This window comes from Salmo salar, chromosome ssa29 (genome assembly GCF_905237065.1).
Source record: "Salmo salar chromosome ssa29, Ssal_v3.1, whole genome shotgun sequence".
Classification (NCBI taxonomy): domain Eukaryota; kingdom Metazoa; phylum Chordata; class Actinopteri; order Salmoniformes; family Salmonidae; genus Salmo; species Salmo salar.
The window spans coordinates 35,334,456-35,356,369 of NC_059470.1; the positions used below are offsets into that span (position 1 = coordinate 35,334,456).

At 44.0% G+C, this 21,914-nt stretch overlaps 1 protein-coding gene across 2 annotated transcripts in view; it reads right to left on the reverse strand.

Moving 5' to 3' along the window:
* Positions 1 to 21,914, reverse strand: part of LOC106590644 (rho GTPase-activating protein 29) — a 67,631-nt gene that overhangs the window by 34,298 nt on the left and 11,419 nt on the right. For both annotated transcript variants that reach the window (XM_045710914.1, XM_045710913.1), the window contains exon 3: positions 5,410 to 5,553. In XM_045710914.1, the coding sequence (XP_045566870.1) occupies positions 5,410 to 5,553 (144 nt within the window). The remainder of the gene's footprint in view (positions 1 to 5,409; positions 5,554 to 21,914) is intronic.

Below are 21,914 nucleotides of genomic sequence, written 5' to 3' on the forward strand. Positions count from 1 at the left end.
AGGAGGCCTCTCTGCCTAACAATGGAGATGTCTAGAGACCAGGAGGCCTCTCTGCCTAACAATGGAGATGTCTATAGACCAGGAGGCCTCTCTGCCTAACAATGGAGATGTCTACAGACCAGGAGGCCTCTCTGCCTAACAATGGAGATGTCTATAGACCAGGAGGCCTCTCTGCCTAACAATGGAGATGTCTAGAGCAGGAGATCAAGAGAATGATCCAAGGAAAGAGGCTCCTAGAAAGCACTTCCTCTTGTTCTTCTTCTTACCACACAGTTCTTTGAGTTGTCCTCCTTAACCTGTTAGGGCTAGGGGGCAGTATTGACACAGCCGGATAAAAAACGTACCCGATTTAATCTGGTTACTACTCCTGCCCAGTAACTAGAATATGAATATAATTATTGGCTTAGGATAGAAAACACCCTAAAGTTTCTAAAACTGTTTGAATGGTGTCTGAGTATAACAGAACTCATATGGCAGGCCAAAACCTGAGAAGATTTCAAGGAGGAAGTGGCCTGTCTGAGAAGTAGTGTTTCATCTTGGCTCTTTTTAATTGAAGACTCAGGATCTGTGCAATAACGTGACACTTCCTACGGCTTCTATAGGCTCTCAGAGCCCGGGAAAAAGCTGAACGATATCGAGGCAGGCTCTGGCTGAAACACTTTATCGCTTTTGGCAAGTGGCCACTCAGAGTACTATGGGCTTAGGCGCGTGCCCGCGTCGACCGAATGCTTTCTTTTCCTTTGTCTGTTTACCTAAACGCAGATTCCCGGTCGGAATATTATCGCTTTTTTATGAGAAAAATGGCATAAAAATTCATTTTAAACAGCGGTTGACATGCTTCGAAGTACGGTAATGGAATATTTAGAAATTTTTTGTCACGAATTGCGCCATGCTCGCCACCCTTATTTACCGTTTAGGATAGTGTCTTGAACGCACGAACAAAACGCCGCTGTTTGGATATAACTATGGATTATTTTGAACCAAACCAACATTTGTTATTGAAGTAGAAGTCCTGGGAGTGCATTCTGACGAAGACAACAAAGGTAATAAAATTTTCTTATAGTAAATCTGACTTTGATGAGTGCTAAACTTGCTGGGTGTCTAAATAGCTAGCCCTGTGATGCCGGGCTATCTACTGAGAATATTGCAAAATGTGCTTTCACCGAAAAGCTATTTTAAAAATCGGACATATCGAGTGCATAGAGGAGTTCTGTATCTATAATTCTTAAAATAATTGTTATGCTTTTTGTGAACGTTTATCGTGAGTAATTTAGTAAATTCACCGGCAGTGTTCGGTGGGAATGCTAGTCACATGCTAGTGTAAAAAGCTGGTTTTTGATATAAATATGAACTTGATTGAACAAAACATGCATGTATTGTATAACATAATGTCCTAGGGTTGTCATCTGATGAAGATCATCAAAGGTTAGTGCTGCATTTAGCTGTGGTTTGGGTTTATGTGACATTATATGCTAGCTTGAAAAATGGGTGTCTGATTATTTCTGGCTGGGTACTCTGCTGACATAATCTAATGTTTTGCTTTCGTTGTAAAGCCTTTTTGAAATCGGACAGTGTGGTTAGATTAACGAGAGTCTTATCTTTAAAATGGTGTAAAATAGTCATATTTAAAAAAAATTGAAGTAATAGCATTTCTAAGGTATTTGAATAACGCGCCACAGGATTCAACTGGCTGTTGAGTAGGTGGGACGCAAGCGTCCCACCTAGCCCATAGAGGTTAACGTCTAAGTTATTTGAACACTCTAGTTAAACGATCGGTAGTCCAGGTTGAATGTTGTAGTTAGTTGGAGACTTAGTTCCAATTAGTTTAAACATTCAGCAGCACAAGAGCTCACCACATAAACCACAAGTTTTCCTCAGAGGTCACAAATGGTTTTCCATTTTAGATTTCTCTTCGAGCGATAAAGGATTTTGGAGACCCAGAGAGAGAGAGAGAACAGCAGCTCCCTATGCTCTCACAGTGCAGGCTTCCTGTCTACCACAAGATGAACTCTCCAGTCACACACACAAAACCAGGCTTCCCTTCCAGTGGCTGAACTCTTAGCATCCAGTCTGCTTTCAAGAACTTCTCTCTCTCTCTCTCTCTCGCTCTTCTCTGTCGGTATTCCTGGCTGTACGGTACGACCACTCCTTGACGCTAGAACCACTCCTTGACCCTAGAACCACTCCTTGACCCCAGAACCACTCCTTGACCCCAGAACCACTCCTTGACCCCAGAACCACTCCTTGACCCCAGAACCACTCCTTGACCCCAGAACCACTCCTTGACCCCAGAACCACTCCTTGGTCAGTAGGTATTTTGTGGTTCAGAAGTTCCAAAGGGGAACTGCCTCTAGTGGTCAAGCTGATCTACAGCCTGTTTAATGTGCTAAAGCTTTCTCCAACGGCCACAGGGGAAAAGGAAGCAGACATCTCTTCCTTTACCTCCTTTCGAGCATCCAAAAACTCATCTTTCCAGGGAAGAGTGGTGAAGCGTCTCCCATACAGGGTTTAAGGCGATTCCATTAGTTCCAGAAGCTTCGATGTGAGTGACCCTCTTAGACAGCACAGTACAGTTAGTGGTTCCAGGTAGTTTGGTCCCGGGAGGGTCTGTCTGTGAACCCAGCTAGCTAGCTAGCTACATGACATTGGACGCTATCGATGCGTCTATCTGGCAGTTACGTCCTCCCCCCCCCCCTCTCCTGCCCCCAACACAGGACATCCTGAAGCTCACTAGAAAACAATGCTAGCACTCGCTCTGTCCAACCACAGTCCAAACGTGGATGTTACAGGCAAAAACGACAATGTTTTCACTTTGAAAGCACAACACTACTGAACGAACATTAATCAACTCCACCTCTCGGCCCGGTGCAGGGGGAAGCTGGCTGACAAAACAGATATTGATGGGAGCAAACATACAACACATGACTTAGCCAGCACACAGGCATCAGGTTATAGGAGGCATCGGGCTACAGGAGGCATCGGGCTATAGGAGGCATCGGGCTATAGGAGGCATCTGGACAGAGGGGGCATCATGGGATTGTGAATCCATCAGAGACCCATATACATGATGTGACTGGACAATGGTTGCAGAATTTCAGTACCATCTCAAAATGTCCATGTTTTTCCCGAAATCCTGGTTACAGCCTTCCAGATGTCCAGATTTCCTGCCAACCAGGATTTCTGGACATTTTGGGAAAGCTACTGGAATGTTGCAATCCTAGATTGGACAGATGTAAAGGGGAAAAGGACACCTCATGTGCCATGTCTTCATTCAGGTCGTGATGATAGATGTTATGTGATAAGGTATCTGAGAAGGACATATCTTAGCTGATGGGTGATACTAGACTTTGCATAATGGACTAAGTATTCTCTTTGTATACATTTAATTCATTTTCTCATTGTAACCACACCTTTACTGGCCAATTATAACTACGTACGGCAGGGTTTCCCAAACTCGGTCCTAACATTCACTCCGTCTCTGTGTACCAACACACAATAGTTCCTTCAGTTCTAATTGAAATGAACCCAGGTTGCATACCGAGGTGTAAACCAAGCCTTGGGATCCACTTGGGTTCAACAAGAATAGATTTAGAGTGGAAGGAAAAAAGAGATATTGATAACACACACACACACACACACCTCCCCAGCCTTTTTTCCCCAGGTCAGAGTCACCGTACTTTGCTCTGCCAAAAGTATGCAGCCAAACCAGTCTGCTTTGCAATGCAAATTGAGCCAAGTTAAACTCTACACTGAGATTCTTGTGCACAGGCCAAGTAAAGAATTGCCCTCCGTGGCTGATCATAATCTCTGGGAGAAGGAAGGAGAGGAGTGGAATTATTCATGTTCCATCAGGACAGAAAGACAAAGCACAAAGACTTATTAAAGAGTATTTGAGTCAAACACACTCCTCTCCCCTCCTACCACAAAAAAAATGTGAACATTCTTATTTTTTTTTAAATGGCCAAATATTATATTTCCATGCAAATGTATGTATTCCAAATACATTTACAAATGTATGTCACGCACTAATATACATTTCAAATATTTTAATTTTTTTTTTTCCTGTGTGGGTGGATTAAATAGATCATCAATATAATGTCACAATAAGGTGAGGAGCTTTCGATTTGCCTGCTGGGGGGCAAGGAAACCCGCAGCGCCGCTAAAACTAATGACAACTACGTGCCGTTTTTCAAGGCATTGTTAACAAAATACATATACTCTTCAGTTGTAATACCATCACCTACTGAAGAACATAGTACAGAACTACACATGTGATATTATTCCACATTTAGCTCTATCATCAGAGTTACACAGCAAGTTACTGCATGATTTATGATCTATCATCAGAGTTACACAGCAAGTCACTGCATGATTTATGATCTATCAGAGTTACACAGCAAGTTACTGCTTGATTTATGCAGTGACTTGCTGTGTAACTCTGATGATAGATCATAAATCATGCAGTGACTTGCTGTGTAACTCTGATGATAGATCTAAATGTGGAATAATCTGAACTGTGTAGTTCTGACTCTGCTCTTCAAGAGGTGATGATATTAAAACCAAAATAGTTACAACATGTATTAAAACAATCCCTTGAAAACGGCACATACAGTAGTTGACAATGGTTGTAGCGGAGCTGGGGGTCTCCATGCCCCCCCCAGCAGCTACATTGAATGCTATTGTGACGTTTTGTTGATAACGACCTATAGGAATTCAGATTTTTTTAAATGACAATAATAAAATGTTCTGTATTTATAAGTCGGGGGTTTGAATCCATGCTGTGGGTGATATTTGAGCAAAGTTTAAAGTCAATTCATCCCCAAAGGCCTGCTGCAAATACAACCCCTAGTTGTGCTACAGAGACATAAATGCTGTCCCTGTAATGCTTCGAGCACAAACCTTCTTCCAGACCTGACCAGCTGAGGGAGTTAGGACTGCAGAGTGTAAGCTGTTAGACAGAGAGACAGGGAGACAGTGTCAGGGAGACAGAATTAGAGAGACAGAATTAGAGAGATAGGGAGACAGTGTCAGGGAGACAGAGAGACAGAAATAGAAGAGACAGAAAGAGAGAGACAGGGAGACAGAAAGAGAGAGACAGGGAGACAGAAAGAGAGAGACAGGGAGACAGAAAGAGAGAGACAGGGAGACAGAAAGAGAGAGACAGGGAGACAGAAAGAGAGAGACAGGGAGACAGAAAGAGAGAGACAGGGAGACAGAAATAGAGAGAGAATTAGAGAGACAGAGAGACAAGGAGACAAGAGACAGGGTGTGTGTGAGCCATGTAAGAGAGGGAGATAGGGAGACACGGAGACAGGGTGTGTGAGCCATGTAAGAGAGGGAGATAGGGAGATACGGAGTCGGGAGGGTGTGCGTGAAACGTGTTTATATGCCCTAGCGAGTGCTGCTCACCTTTGACCTGTGCGATGACGGTGCCTGCAGCACTGAGGATGTCGACAGAGTTGAGGGTCTGGTGTTTGTTGATGACGGCCTTCAGCACACGCAGAAGCTCCCCCAGACGCTCATGGACCACCTGGTGAAGACAGTCCTGGTGATCTGGTTGACAAACAGACACAATACTTTTAGTGACCCATCTCATCTCAGTAACACTGTGAACAGGTGTTTGTCTACCACAGAGACTGTTAGTGACCCATCTCATCTCAGTAACACTGTAGAACAGGTGTTTGTCCTAGGGCTGCATGACTTATTGAATTTAGGTCTAAATTGTGATATTGACATGTGCAAAATCCTCCCTTTGACACTGTTAATACAACAACAACTAGACTGTGGTGCCTCCTGCAATGAGATGGGCTAGATTCTCTACATGCACAGAGGATTCTGACCAATCACAAGTGGGCTCTCTCACTCTCTGCATGGCATGCACGTGCTGGTCAATCACAAATCGTCTACACTTAAGAGTGCTCAGTTAGATGCTGGTGAGGAGAGAAAGGGCTTCACAGTGAGGATCGGAAAAATGAGTGCTGCTCGTGCTCACGAGAAAGTCAATTTGGTGCCGAAGAAGGGAGCATCTTTAGTGGTATGGCATTATTTCGGGCTACAGGCAAACCGATGTCAACCAAATTTAAGTGTTGTGCAAAAAGTGTCTCAGAGTTGTGGCGACGACAAGAGGCAACACGACACATTTATTCAATCAATTTGAAGAAGAACCATCCCCTACTTTACAACGATTGCAAGGTGAAAAAAGCCCCTCAGCGACAACCAGCCATCTACATTAAACAGGCATTGATCGCCGATGTGTTTTCATTGTAACTCCCTACATAAAAAACATCCCACAGACCCATAGAAATGACCGAGGCCAAAGACCTGGTTCCTATTTACACAGTCAGCAAAAAAACTGCTTCAAGAAGATGATCAACAAGCTGGACAGGAGATACAAGATTCCATCTCGCAGATATTTCTCCCAAGTCGCCATCCCAACACTGTTTAACACAATTAAGGGAGTTGAAAGGTCAAGTAGAACAACAGAGCCCTACAGTAGTTTGACAGTACACTGTATTGATAAGGAGTTTCAACTGAAAGGTTTGTGCTTGAGGACATCATAAGCTAGTTGCCCGAAGATCACAGGGAGAAAACATGTCTCTGGGGTTGAGAGAAACTTTAGCCGCCTGGGGCCTGAATGAGGAGCAATCAGTGTGCATGTTGATGACTGGACCAAACACGGTAAAGGCCATCACCGTTGATGACTGGACCAAACACGCTAAAGGCCATCACCGTTGATGACTAAACCAAACACGGTAAAGGCCATCACCGTTGATGACTGAACCAAACACGGTAAAGGCCATCACCGTTGATGACTAAACCAAACACGGTAAAGGCCATCACCGTTGATGACTGAACCAAACACGCTAAAGGCCATCACCGTTGATGACTAAACCAAACACGCTAAAGGCCATCACCGTTGATGACTGGACCAAACACGCTAAAGGCCATCACCGTTGATGACTGGACCAAACACGCTAAAGGCCATCACCGTTGATGACTGAACCAAACATGGTAAAGGCCATCACCGTTGATGACTGGACCAAACACGGTAAAGGCCATCACCGTTGATGACTGGACCAAACACGCTAAAGGCCATCACCGTTGATGACTGGACCAAACAATGTTTTGGATACAGGCTGCACCTTGGTAGGCTGTGTTACATGTTTTTAAGGCACTTTGGTTTAATTCCAATTATAATAATGACTGAGCCTACTTACAGTGCATTCTGAAAGTATTCAGACCCCTTGACTTTTTCCACATTTTGTTACATTACAGCCTTATTCTAAAATGGATTTTCCCCCCATCAATCTACACACACACACACAATACCCTACTACACACAATACCCCAGGCTGTATCACATCCAACCGTGATTGGGAGTCCCATAGGGCGGCACACAATTGGCCCAGCATCGTCCGGGTTTGGCCGGGGTAGGCAGTCATTGTAAATAAGAATTTGTTCTTGCTTGACTTGCCTAGAGAGAGACACCCTGCATCCCACTGCTAGATGGGAGACCAGATGCTGCTGGAAGTGATGTTGGAGGACCAGTAGGAGGCACTCTTTCCTCTGGTCCCCCCAAAAATCCCAATGCCAGTGATTGCCCTGTGTAGGGTACCGTCTTTTGGATGGGTGATTACACGGGTGTCCTGACTCTCTGTGGTCACTAAAGATCCCATGGTACTTATCATTAGAGTAAAGGGTGTTAACCCCTGGTGTCCTGGTTAAATTCCCAATCTGGCCTTCATACCATCATGGCCACCTAATCATCCCCAGCTTCCAATTGGCTCATTCATCCCCCCTCCTCTCCCCTGTAACTATTCCCCAGGTCGTTACTGTAAATGAGAATGTGTTCTCAGTCAACTTACCTGGTAAAATAAGGGTTAAATAAATCATACTAATTTGAGAGACAGTTGCTTTCTGACCACATAGAAGGGTATGTGCTTGGCCACCAGAACATTAAGTAGAGACACCTTTGTGATTTTAGAGGCCTTAGCAAACTCAGTGGAGACTGTAAATGTGACTACCTGATAACTAATGTATAAACACACATGACCTGGAGTGGTCTTTCTGTAACTAGTGGTTAGTCAGTTAGACATCCTATCTTATATGTGTAGTAGTGTGTACACCCATCCAGAATAAAACAGACCATTACTAATGCTTCAGTAATTACAGTGCTGCCTGGCTCTATAGATGATAAGAACAAGACTACTTTAGTATTCAACCAGCTTGATAATGTACACATCACATAGTTAGAGGGTGAGCTCATTAGAAAGCAGCTGAATGGGAGGACAGAATGATCTAACAGTGTCCAGATGCTTGTACAACTCCCTCAAAGCTTTAATTCACCACTGCAGGCCAGTCAATAGGATAGTAACACCGGCTGACAGCCTAGTAGGACACACCCATGACGCTTTTTACCCAGAACCCAGTGAAACTGTGCGCCACAGAGAAGGTCAGAGTCAACACACACACCAACACACAGGCCTGTCAAAGCCACATTTGTGCTGACGGTGGCCCTGGTTACCCTGCTTATGGTAAAGTGGATCAGTGTCGTCCCTGGTTACCCTGCTTATGGTAAAGGGGATCAGTGTCGCCCCTGGTTACCCTGCTTATGGTAAAGTGGATCAGTGTCGCCCCAGGTTACCCTGCTTATGGTAAAGGGGATCAGGGTCGCCCCTGGTTACCCTGCTTATGGTAAAGTGGATCAGTGTCGCCCCAGGTTACCCTGCTTATGGTAAAGGGGATCAGGGTCGCCCCTGGTTACCCTGCTTATGGTTATTAAGGGGATCAGGGTCGTCCCTGGTTACCCTGCTTATGGTAAAGGAAATCAGTGTCGCCCCTGGTTACCCTGCTTATGGTAAAGGAAATCAGGGTCGCCCCTGGTTACCCTGCTTATGGTAAAGGAAATCAGGGTCGCCCCTGGTTACCCTGCTTATGGTAAAGGAAATCAGGGTCGCCCCTGGTTACCCTGCTTATGGTAAAGGAAATCAGGTTCGCCCCTGGTTACCCTGCTTATGGTAAAGGGGATCAGTGTCGCCCCTGGTTACCCTGCTTATGGTAAAGGAAATCAGGGTTGCCCCTGGTTACCCTGCTTATGGTAAAGGAAATCAGGTTCGCCCCTGGTTACCCTGCTTATGGTAAAGGGGATCAGTGTCGCCCCTGGTTACCCTGCTTATGGTAAAGGAAATCAGGGTCGCCCCTGGTTACCCTGCTTATGGTAAAGGAAATCAGGGTCGCCCCTGGTTACCCTGCTTATGGTAAAGGAAATCAGGGTCGCCCCTGGTTACCCTGCTTATGGTAAAGGGAATCAGGTTCGCCCCACTCCATACAGTACAGACCAACCACAGCCAGTCTCCATTCACAGTCCGTTATGATGTAGATTAGTCCTCTTTGTGCTAAATAGACTGTCACAACAATGGCTCCTGGGAGAACACCTGCTATTGGCTCCAGGGAGAACACCTGCTATTGGCTCCAGGGAGAACACCTGCTATTGGCTCCTGGGAGAACACCTGCTATTGGCTCCAGGGAGAACACCTGCTATTGGCTCCTGGGAGAACACCTGCCATTGGCTCCTGGGAGAACACCTGCCATTGGCTCCTGGGAGAACACCTGCCATTGGCTCCAGGGAGAACACCTGCCATTGGCTCCAGGGAGAACACCTGCCATTGGCTCCAGGGAGTATGACAGCTCCCAGTTCTCCCACCAGTCTCTCCAGTCTTCAGGTCTGCCTGACGATAACCAGTTATGAGTACTTCACAGCGTGGCTCCTCTCTCACCACATGCAAGCTTCCTAGATGCTAAACAAGGCTAATTATTCTGGACATCATAAAACACACTTGAGCACCAAGTTAAGAGACACCATGTACTGTACGCAGTAACATGCCAACATCACTTTCTTACTATTGTCTCCTGCTCCCCCACACCGGCATTCAACGTTGCTGGTCTACTAGCCACCGGTCCTGGCAACCCACATTGCGCCCACCTGGCAACCCACATTGCGCCCACCTGGCAACCATCATTGCGCACACCTGCTCCCCGTCGTTATGCAAACCTGGACCATCACCACCCTTCATGATTATTATTATTAAACTCACCTTCTGCACCTGCTTCCTGACTTCCGGAGTATATGTTACAATCATACCGGACACATAACATCCCACTGAATGAGCTAACCACTAGCTACTGTTTGGCTAGCAGACTCAATTCACTCACGTGTATTTAGAGTTAATAAGGAAAAGATTAGCCCTTCCTGGTTCCCGTCATGCATGTTGGCACATAGTGCAGGATGTCAGATTCAGATTCATTCTGCCTGGTCCTTTGATCCAGCATTGTGCTGGGAGTGGCAAATTGGAGGGGTCTCTTAATTGAATCTAATGGATACATTTGCCATGTTGGTTTCAAATCCTTACGCCGTGATCAGGTTCCGGTCGGAACAGGAAATGATCCAACTTACTAACTTGTAGAAAGATGATCCTTAGTTCCTCACTTGGAAATTAAAATCAGAAGCTCTACGCAAATAACTTACATTCATTTTAACTCGGAGATTGTGAGTTTCCGATAGCCAACGACCGGGGCATTAATCCAAGATGGGAGGCATACAGGAAGTCATATGTTGGTTGAAGGAAGGTTTCTGTTGAATGTAATCTAAGAGTCAAATTGACCATCCTTTGTTTTCGGTAGTAAATGTGTGATTGTGTAAATAGATGTTATACTGTCCTTGTCCATACATAATAGTTATGAAGATATTAAATGATTGTTAAAGCTGAGACAAAGCAGAAACTGTTTGTGAAAATACATTAACAACAAAGTAACAAACGGATGTGTCAGTTTCATCGCTACAGATTACAGCTTTAAAAACAGGATAAATAAAGAACTGTGTTGCAAATACCAAAAACATGTCCGGTTTCAAAAGGGAATGATCTGAACATGTCCGGTTTCAAAAGGGAATGATCTGAACATGTCCGGTTTCAAAAGGGAATGATCTGAACATGTCCGGTTTCAAAAGGGAATGATCTGAACATGTCCGGTTTCAAAAGGGAATGATCTGAACATGTCCGATTTCAAAAGGGAATGATCTGAACATGTCCGGTTTCAAAAGGGAATGATCTGAACATGTCCGGTTTCAAAAGGGAACGATCTGAATAAGGTATGATCTGCATCCGTTCCTACACTCATCAACTGGAGTACTGTGATGGGTAACAGTCAACAGGTGACTAAATGTTTGGCCAGGTAGATTGATATCCTGCTGTCTGCTCCAACCACCCTGCTCACTCTGTTGACTACAGGAGACATGGGCTCACTTGGTCAGGCAGAAACCAAATCATGTTTGCGCCCGACCACAATGTGTCCACTGTGGTGGCAGAGTAAATCTAGTTAGTGTTCTCATGTATCGAGGCTCGAGTTCGATCAATCAAACAAACTAATTACAGAGGTTCAACGTCAGGAGTTGACAGCATTTATCTGACTGAATTATCAATTTAGGCTGACAATAGCTTATCAATAGGTATTTTTTTTTTAAACTAACCAAAAACAATCCTTCTTTTTTCAACAGGTGGAATCAATCCCACCCTGCAACCTAAGACGTACTGTATGTACCAGACACTCAACATGCTCTACTCACACCTACTGTGATGGTCCAGGCCTAAACCACACAAACACAAACAACACTAGACACTACGGAACACAAAGCTTTTACCATCTCATCCTGGAATATACAAGGTCTGAGGTCATCTGCCTTTAGCCTTAAAAAGCAGGAACCCAGACTTCATCAAATGAATTGGAAATACAGACATTGGTCATCCAACAAGAAACATGGTACAAAGGAGACAGACCCAATAGTTGCCCTCTAGGTTACAGAGAGCAGGTAGTCCCATACAGCAAACTACTAAGTGTGAAACAAGGAAGAGACTCAGGGGGTATGCTCATTTGGTATAGAGCAGACCTAACTCTATTAAATTAATCAAAACAGGAAAATGTTACATCTGGCTAGAAATTAATAAGGAAATGATCTCAACAGAGAAAAATGTCCTCATGTGTGCTACCTATATCCCCCCAATAGGATCCCCATACTTTAATGATGCATGTTCTCTATCCTAGACTACCTATATCCCCCCAATAGGATCCCCATACTTTAACGATGACAGCTTCTCTATCCTAGAGGGGGAGATCAACCATTTCCAGGCTCAGGGACATGTACTAGTCTGTTGGGACCTAAATGCAAGAACTGGACAAGAACCTGACACTTTTAGCACACAGGGGGACAAACACCTACCTGGAGGTGACAGCATTCCCTCTCAAATATGCCCTCCTAGACACTACGACGACGTAACCAACAAAAACAGGGGTGTCAACCCACTGCTGCTTCTTCTACAGGCAGATGTGACCCCGCTTCCTCTGTTTAACATGTTTCCATCTATGTAAATAAATACTCCGCCCACACTTCTATTTTTCTAATATTTTTTTTAATACTTTAGATTTTATTTTGAAATATGCAGATCGATGAATTAAAAGTAAACTTATATATCTGACAGCCAACTTTCTAACTCTGCCCATAACTTTGGGAATTTAAAGTACTCCCAGAAGGCATGTATTTTTGAGTCATCGGTCCAAACTTCCATCCCCTACTGAGAAGTGAATCTTGCACAGCCGTTATACGTGATAATTAGGCCAAGGCCCTGGTTTATACAAAACTGGGGGAAAAAAGCTAATTTAAGACATTTCAATCAGCTTATTAGCCATGAAGTTGAGTGTAGAGTAGGTTATGCTTCAAAATAAGTTGGTAAAAATCACACAATAATACAACATTTACAGGCTGGAAATGAATGGGACTATTTCTCATGTTCTGGTCGTTTGTGGTTTTCAAATGTGGAGTAACTGCAACTAAATCTTCAAAAGGGGTTGTCTGACTGTTCATTTATAATGGCTTTAAATACGGATCCACTCTCAGCGGCCACAAATGTTTAACTGAGGAATCATCTGGAGACGCTTCTCAACAGCTAGCTACAGTACCTGTTCAACAACCCCTCACCTTGATAGCTGTTGAGAACAGCTAGCTACAATACCTGTTCAACAACCCTCACCTTGATAGCTGTTCTCAACAGCTAGCTACAATACCTGTTCAACAACCCTCACCTTGATAGCTGTTCTCAACAGCTAGCTACAGTACCTGTTCAACAACCATTCCCACTTTGAGAAACATCCTTACGTAGTAGCACGAGTAGTTAAAAACACAAAGTCATGAGGGATACACGCTTTAAATCCATCAAAAGTGGGGATATTGTGACATAACTGATAACGAAAACAACCATGTAAATGTGTGATCATATGGTGAGGTACTGCATGTACAGTAGGTAAAGCTATAACACTACCTACTCCTCAAAACACTCTGCACAGGGGAGCAGAAAAGGGACCGGGACCCCATCTCTATGGCATATCGTGGTGCAGCTTGGGGTAGGGGAGGTCTTCAATCCCTCTCCATCGATTCTGTCTGCTCTGTGACCCACAGTGTGTGTGGAGTGTCTCCTCTTAAAAGACAAACACTCAAACACATACACTGCACACACACTCTCAGAACCCCAATGTACACATAGACAAGGGAAATAAGCTTTCATCCATAAATCAACCATAAAATGTGTGATGACAGCAACCATTTTAAATTAGGAGTGAAGCAACCGTCAGCCGTATGGACACCAGTCACACCATCAGCTTCTATAGAGGTTTTCACCCCTCTCCATTGACCCTCCACTCCTTAATGTCATCATCACAACACCCCCAACCATGGCAAAAAAAAAATATTCATACTTATCAACGGGTCAAGGCACTACCATTTGGCAATGAACAGACTTCACAAAAGACATTCACCATTTTTTTGTTGTCCACTGTTGATCTAAGGCACTAAAGCAACAAGTGAGCATTTGTTCTGCTGGAATGCAGGGCATGCAGAGGAAAGAGCTGCCTACAGTATCGAGAAAGAAAGATTTTTCCCCCCCTCCACCACTATCAACATGATTAGCTGTGCCTGTGGCACTGACCGACATGGTACAAGTCAATATTGATACAACAGTTAAAAATACACACAGGTAATCCACCAGTAGCTTTCACCGGGCAGAGAGGGGGAGAGCTACTGTACCTGTCAGACAGACAAGCAGGAGATGAAAATGGTTGAAAATATAACAAAGGATTCTTCGAGAGTGTGAACACATACAGTTGCGGTTGGGAAGTTTGCATACACTTTAGCCAAATACATTTAAAAACTCCGTTTTTCACAATTCCTGACATTTAATCCTAGTAAAATATTCCCTGTTTTAGGTCAGTTAGGATCACCACTTTATTTTAAGAATGTGAAATGTCGGAATAATTTACATTTTAGTCATTTAGCAGCCGCTCTTATCCAGAGCGACTTACAGTAGTGAATGCATACATTTCATTTCATGCATTTTTTTTTTTGGTACTGGCCCCCCGTGGGAATCGAACCCACAACCCTGGCGTTGCACACACCATGCTGGCGTTGCAAACACCATGCTCTACCAACAGAGCCACAGTTGGTAAAGAGAATGATTTATTTCAGCTTTTACTTCTTTCATCACATTCCAAGTGGGTCAGAAGTTTACATACACTCAATTAGTATTTGGTAGCGTTGCCTTTAAATTGTTTAAGCTTACCACAATAAGTTGGGTGAATTTTGGCCCATTCCTCCTGACAGAGCTGGTGTAACTGAGTCAGGTTTGTAGGCCTCCTTGCTCGCACACGCTTTTTCTGTTCTGCCCACAAATTTTCTATACGATTAAGGTCAGGGCTTTGTGATGGCCACTCCAGTACCTTGACTTTGTTGTCCTTAAGCCATTTTGCCACAACTTTGGAAATATTCTTGATCATTGCCCATTTGGAAGACCCATTTGCGACCAAGCTTTAACTTCCTGACTGATGTCTTGAAATGTTGCTTCACTATATCTACGTAATTTTCCTACATCATGATGCCATATATTTTGTGAAGTGCACCAGTCCCTCCTGCAACAAAGCACCCCCACAACATGATGCTGCCACCCCTGTGCCACACGGTTGGGATGGTGTGCTTCGGCTTGTAAGCCTCCCCCTTTCTCCTCCAAACATAACGATGGTCATTATGGCCAAACAGTTCTATTTTTGTTTAATCAGATCAGAGGACATTTCTCCAAAAAGTATGATCTTTGATCCCATGTGCAGTTGTAAACCATAGTCTGGCTTTTTATGGTGGTTTTGGAGCGGTGGCTTCTTTGCTGAGCGGCCTTTCAGGTTATGTCGATATAGGACTTGTTTTACTGTGGATATATACTTTTGTACACGTTTCCTCCAGCATATTCATAAGGTCCTTTGCTGTTGTTATGGGATTGACTATCACTTTTCGCACCACAGTACGTTCATCTCTAGGAGACAGAATGCGTCTCCTTCCTGAGCTGTATGACGGCTGCGTGGTCCCATGGTGTTTATACTTGCATACTTTTATTTGTACAGATGAACGTGGTACCTTCAGGTGTTTGGAAATTGCTCCCAAGGATGAACCAGACTTGTGGAGGTCTACAATTTTTTGTCTGAGGTCTTGGCTGATTTCTTTTGATTTCCCCATGATGTCAAGCAAAGATTTATTGAGTTTGAAGGTAGGCCTTGAAATACATCCACCGGTACACCTCCAATTAACTCAAATGATGTCAATTAGCCTATCAGAAGCTTCTAAAACCATTACATAATTTTGGGGAATTTTCCAAGCTGTTTAAAAGGCACAGTCAACTTGGTGTATGTAAACTTCTGACCCACTGGAATTGTGATACAGTGAATTATAAGTGAAATAATCTGTTTGTAAACAATTGCTGTAAAAATGACTTGTGTCATGCACAAAGTAGATGACTCCAAGCTAAGTGTATATAAACTTCCAACTTCTACTGTAAAACACACGATAAGGAAGATATGTCACATGAGAAGAGAAGGAGAGATAAAACACTTGCATGTGTTTAGTTAAAAACAACATGAACTTTAGAGTGTAATAAGGCAGGTGCTACAGTAAAAAAGACAAAAACATTGCCATTAATTCGTCCTATTTAGCTAGCTTGCTGTTGCTAGCTAATTTGTCCTGGGATATAAACATTGAGTTGATATTTTACTTGAAATGCACAAGGTCCTCTACTCCACCAATTAATCCACACATAAAACAGTCAACTGAATCGTTTCTAGTCATCTCTCCTCCTTCAAGGCTTTTTCTTCTCTTGACTTTATATTGCGATTGGCAACTTTCATAAATTAGGTGCATTACCGCCACTGACCTCGTTCGTCTTTCAGTCACCCACGTGGGTATAACCAATGAGGAGATGGCACGTGGGTACCTGCTTCTATAAACCAACGAGGAGATGGGAGAGGCAGGACTTGCAGCGTGGTCTGCAAATCTACATTTATTTTGCAACGCTCGCGCACGTGACGCGAATGGTGTGGTCAGCCTGTAAGACACTACCAAAAGTGACACTGTGTTGACCAGAGCTTGTCTGTAGTTCACATATGGGCTGATTGAAGAGTTTAAACAAAGACGGGCAGACAGACCCTCCTGGCCAGGGCGTACAAAGGCATACCAACCCAGACTAACAGACTGTCCTGTCTCCCCTCTGAGTGCTGCTGAAGGCCTGGATCACACCGCTGACAGAGTGATGCTGAAGGCCTGGATCACGCCGCTGACAGAGTGATGCTGAAGGCCTGGATCACACCACTGACAGGAGGAGAGGCTTTACATATCTGGTGGTCAGGAAAAACTTCCTCGCCCTAGCTATCCATACATACACTGCCTCAGTACTGCCAGGAGGATCACGTCGTGGAGCAAGCCTCCACACTGCCTCAGTACTGACAGGAGGGTCACGTCGTGGAGCAAGCCTCCACACTGCCTCAGTACTGCCAGGAGGGTCACGCTGGCTCGCGCGCTTGGAGCAAGCCTCCACACTGCCCCTCACAGGGTGGAGCAAGCCTCCACACTGCCAGGAGGGTCACGTCTTGGAGCAAGCCTCCACACTGCCTCAGTACTGACAGGAGGATCACGTCGTGGAGCAAGCCTCCACACTGCCTCAGTACTGCCAGGAGGGTCACGTCTTGGAGCAAGCCTCCACACTGCCAGGAGGGTCACGTCGTGGAGCAAGCCTCCACACTGCCAGGGGTCAGTACTGCCAGGAGGGTCACGTCTTGGAGCAAGCCTCCACTGCCTCAGTACTGCCAGGAGGGTCACGTCTTGGAGCAAGCCTCCACACTGCCAGGAGGGTCACGTCTTGGAGCAAGCCTCCACACTGCCAGGAGGGTCACGTATTGGAGCAAGCCTCCACACTGCCAGGAGGGTCACGTATTGGAGCAAGCCTCCACACTGCCATAGTGGTCTACAACACTGCACATGAATATTCTATAAATAACATGAGTTACACAGTTCTGAACAAGCTAACCTGACACAGGATATTCATCAACATATAGAACTGATTTGCATGGAATATGGATATTTGTCTGTACATGTAAAGCTGTCGTATCTACGTGAACAGTTACTGTATGGTCATAGCTGAGGCACGTCTAATGCCTCTATTTCTCCCATAGCGCCCTGTTCTCTTCAGCATGAGCAAGTCATTTTCTGTCGGTGTTGTTTTTCCATTCTTAAATGTCTGACACACAAAACAACCATCATTCTGCCTCAGGGAGCTATGAGAGAATGAGATAACTAGTGACACACCTGTCCTGTCCAGCAGAGCACAAATACAGTAGATTACAGTACACACTAGTGCAATATTATTTTTACGCTAGTTGGCTGTACGTGCACCAAAACTCCAGCATTTTTTCCTTCATAGCTTGTTCTCCATTTACTTTTTAAATAGTGATACAAAAAAAAAATTGTGCATTGTTATTTCCGTGACACACAGTCTTTAAAAAAATCCAGATAAAATCAGGCTCCCTCCAAAACAGAGACCCTGAATGGGGTCAACCTCTGGGGAGAACAGAGACCCTGAATGGGGTCAACCTCTGGGGAGAACAGTCAGTCCATTACTAAGATGAAGAACAAGAAGAAAGGACAGATATCACGATATAGCTGTTCTTAGATCACACTCACTAGAAGGCAGATCATACAGACATTGTTTTTAACCATGCAAAATATTCTATTGATGATAACACGTAATACATTTCCATTCTTACCAGTGATTCCACAAAGTATTTGCACTCACTGACCTCCATGACTGGCCAGAGCACCAAATGGCTGTTGTGACCCTTGGGCGAACCCCACAGAAGTACTCCCAACCGATTACTGACATGTCCTTCAAAAAGAGGCTATTGGACAATGTCATAACCTCTCAGGATATTTAAAACAAATCCCCCCACATTGTTAACACATCATTATGAAAACCAACTCAAACCCTGGACAACCGAAACAAGATAAAACAACCCCTCCCCCACCCACTGACAAATGCTTACAAAGATTTGTAAAGAGAAGTAGGTTTCCCTCGCCAGTCCATCCAAACTAAATCGGAACTGTCTGCAACCAACTGATAAATCGCCATTTAAGGTGACATGCAGAAAAGAAAAAAAAAAGAAAACCGGCATAAAAAAAATAAATACAAAAAATAACTGAAACTTGCCGTGTGGTTCCCCAGGGATCGGTCCTAAGGCCACTGTTATTCTTACATAGGAAAGTATATATCCGACACTGCCAGTTAGCTACAAGCATGCTAGTCTGAAGAAGCTTCTACTTGAAACAAAGGGTATTAGATCGTGAATACAGCCCTCTGTTGGCAAGGTCACAAGAGTCCAGACCTGAACATAACTCTTGACTATTGGGTCTGCTATGCTATGCAATGCTATGCTATGCTATGCAATGCTATGCTATGCTATGCTATGCTATGCAATGCTATGCTATGCAATGCTATGCTATGCTATGCGTGGCAAGGAGCTGGAGAGAGAAAGAGGGAGAGGAGGATTCCCTCTCTTCATTAATGACCAGGGTAATGAGAAAGCCTAGCTGTTGTCACACGTAGCAGAGACAATAGAGTCATAAATTGGATTAGGGATTCAAATCACTTCCATTCTAACCATAAACCAGTGATTCGTAACAGCAGCGTGTTACTACGCTAAAGCCCAACCCTGCCCTCCCAACCGCCAACAATCACACTTTGGAGACAGTCAGTAAACACGAAACACGAATCATTTTGATATGATCGCTTTTGTGCAAGTTCATTTCCTCAATTCTATTTGTAGAGAGTACAAATGACAAACTGTGGCCAGTGACTCACTCGGATGTGGCCGCTAACATGGCCGCTAACATGGCCGCTAACATGGCCAAACTGTCAGGGCCATTATTAAACTGATCTGACTTCTTCAACAACAGCTAAATCTGGACACTACGACACAACTTTGTAATTCTAACTCTGTTTCAGAGTTAGAGCAAGCATCCACAATGATATGATTTTATTAGAGCTGTCAGAGTTAATCACTTAACTTTTTGGAATTTACATTTTTATCCCAATTAATCACAGTCTGTAAGCGTTCAAAATACACTGAAAACATCCAAATATATAATCTACACAGCTAAAAACAACAATGCAATGTCAAAACAAGTTGACATGAAGGTCAATTTAACAGATTTTGCTTACCTTTACTTTGGACAAAATCAAGACGTCAATATTCTTGCATTGTGCCCGAGTGGCGCAGCGGTCTAAGGCACTGCATCTCAGTGCAAGAGGCATCACTATAGTACCTGGTTTGAATCCAGGCTGTATCACATCCAAACCTAGATTTTATAGAAAAGATTTACCAAACAAGTTGTCTAATTTAGCATGTTTTTGATTGCATCCTCATATTTATTTAAATGTTTTATTAATTTAATACCTTTATTTAACTAGGCAAGTCAGTTAAGAACAAATTCTTGTTTACAATGACGGCAAACTGGGGAACAGTGGGTTAACTGCCTTGTTCAGGGGCAGAACGGATTTTTTACCTTGTCAGCTCGGGGTATTCGATCAAATCAAATGTATTTATATAGCCCTTCTTACATCAGCTGATATCTCAAAGTGCTGTACAGAAACCCAGGCTAAAACCCCAAACAGCAAGCAATGCAGGTGTAGAAGCACGGTGGCTAGGAAAAACTCCCTAGAAAGGCCAAAACCTAGGAAGAAACCTAGAGAGGAACCAGGCTATGAGGGGTGGCCAGTCCTCTTCTGGCTGTACCGGGTGGAGATTATAACAGAACATGGCCAAGATGTTCAAAGGTTCATAAATTACCAGCATGGTCAAATAATAATAATCACAGTAGTTGTCGAGGGTGCAACAAGTCAGCACCTCAAGAGTAAATGTCAGTTGGCTTTTCATAGCCGATCATTGAGAGTATCTCTACCGCTCCTGCTGTCTCTAGAGAGTTGAAAACAGCAGGTCTGGGACAGGTAGCACGTCCGGTGAACAGGTCAGGGTTCCATAGCCGCAGGCAGAACAGTCGGTTACTGGCCCAACGCTCTAACCACTAGGCTACTTGCCGCCCCGAGGATGCAATCCAAAATATTTAGCATGTTGTGGTTTGCATCTTCATTGTCACTTCGCAGAAATAACTTTACTCGTTTTCCTGTCATACATTCCTTGTAGTTTCTCATTCCTCTTCACTCAAGAGTTCATCTTTGTTTGAAGTAACATGGATTTCAGGGCTTCCTTCTCTCGCGCCACTGCTCTGTATTCAAGTTCCTACAGGGCAATTGGTCTCCTTTCACATATCTGCACAGTCCTGTATGTAGCCTAACTGTGGTTGATTACTGGAATACCCCAATATTTAAAAAATGATGTGTATATTGGGCTGGAAGCACCGTGCAAAAGTAGTTCAATTAGTGGTAGAGTCAGGTCATGAACATTGCCTCAGAGGGTTTCAATTCAACACTGCAGCGTAAATAAAGGTTTGCTAACTCACTGAAGATATACGACTTAAAAAGGTTTGTAATAGCCCAGGTACTGGACAGGTTATATAGGTTGGTATTTGTAGCACAGACAGGCATTCTGAACTGGTTCCATGAACTGACTAACTTGATGCAGTAAAACCAATGAAGCAAGCTGCTGACTGACACAAATGTGTACTATGTCAGCAATGCAAACGTGTCACAAAGTTGAGTGCCAGCCTGAGCATCTGTTGTTAACACTAATTTGTATGAGTGACATAAACCAGGAAGTTCACCTCAGACAGACAAAAACCAAGTCTGTTCCATATGTAGAGGACACCTCATTATTATTATTTAGTTATTAGTGAATTACTTACGCTGAAAACAAAAATTAATTTTCAATAGGTCATTTCTGAGATGTCATAACTACCTCAGTTACTAATCTGTGAAATATGTTGGTAGTAGCCTTAGGGTTAAATGAAGCAGCACAATCCTAAACAGATGTACTCCTCTTCACCATGCTGATGTATTAGTTTGATCAGTGAACTTGCCGAAAGCCCCACTCAGAAATCCCTCCAGCTGAGAAACACCAGTCACAAATCCTGCCTCTCCAAACACCCGGCCAATCCAGCCAGGTCAAGCACCCTGCCTGACCTCCCTCTCTCCTCTCCAGACAAAGGCTCAGATTCCCCAGAGGCCTGGATGAAATGGCACTGCTCTACTGGGAAGGGAGGAGAGGAGAACCATCACATTCAGCCAACCCCCCAACTCAGACAACCCTTACCCAGGAGAGAGATAAGTGAACCTGGGTCTGGTCCAAGCCAAGGGCCCGACCCAACAGCACAGGAATGCAATAATCCCACACGCAAGAGCAATCCTCCCCTTTTTAATCTGCACTTAGTCTTGCATTTTAAAAGTGTTTTCCCCATGGGTTACAAACAATCCACTTCAGATGGCTTGAGGAGGAGGAAAGACCATTAATAACTGATGGCTTGAGGAGGAAAGACCATTAATTTTTATTTT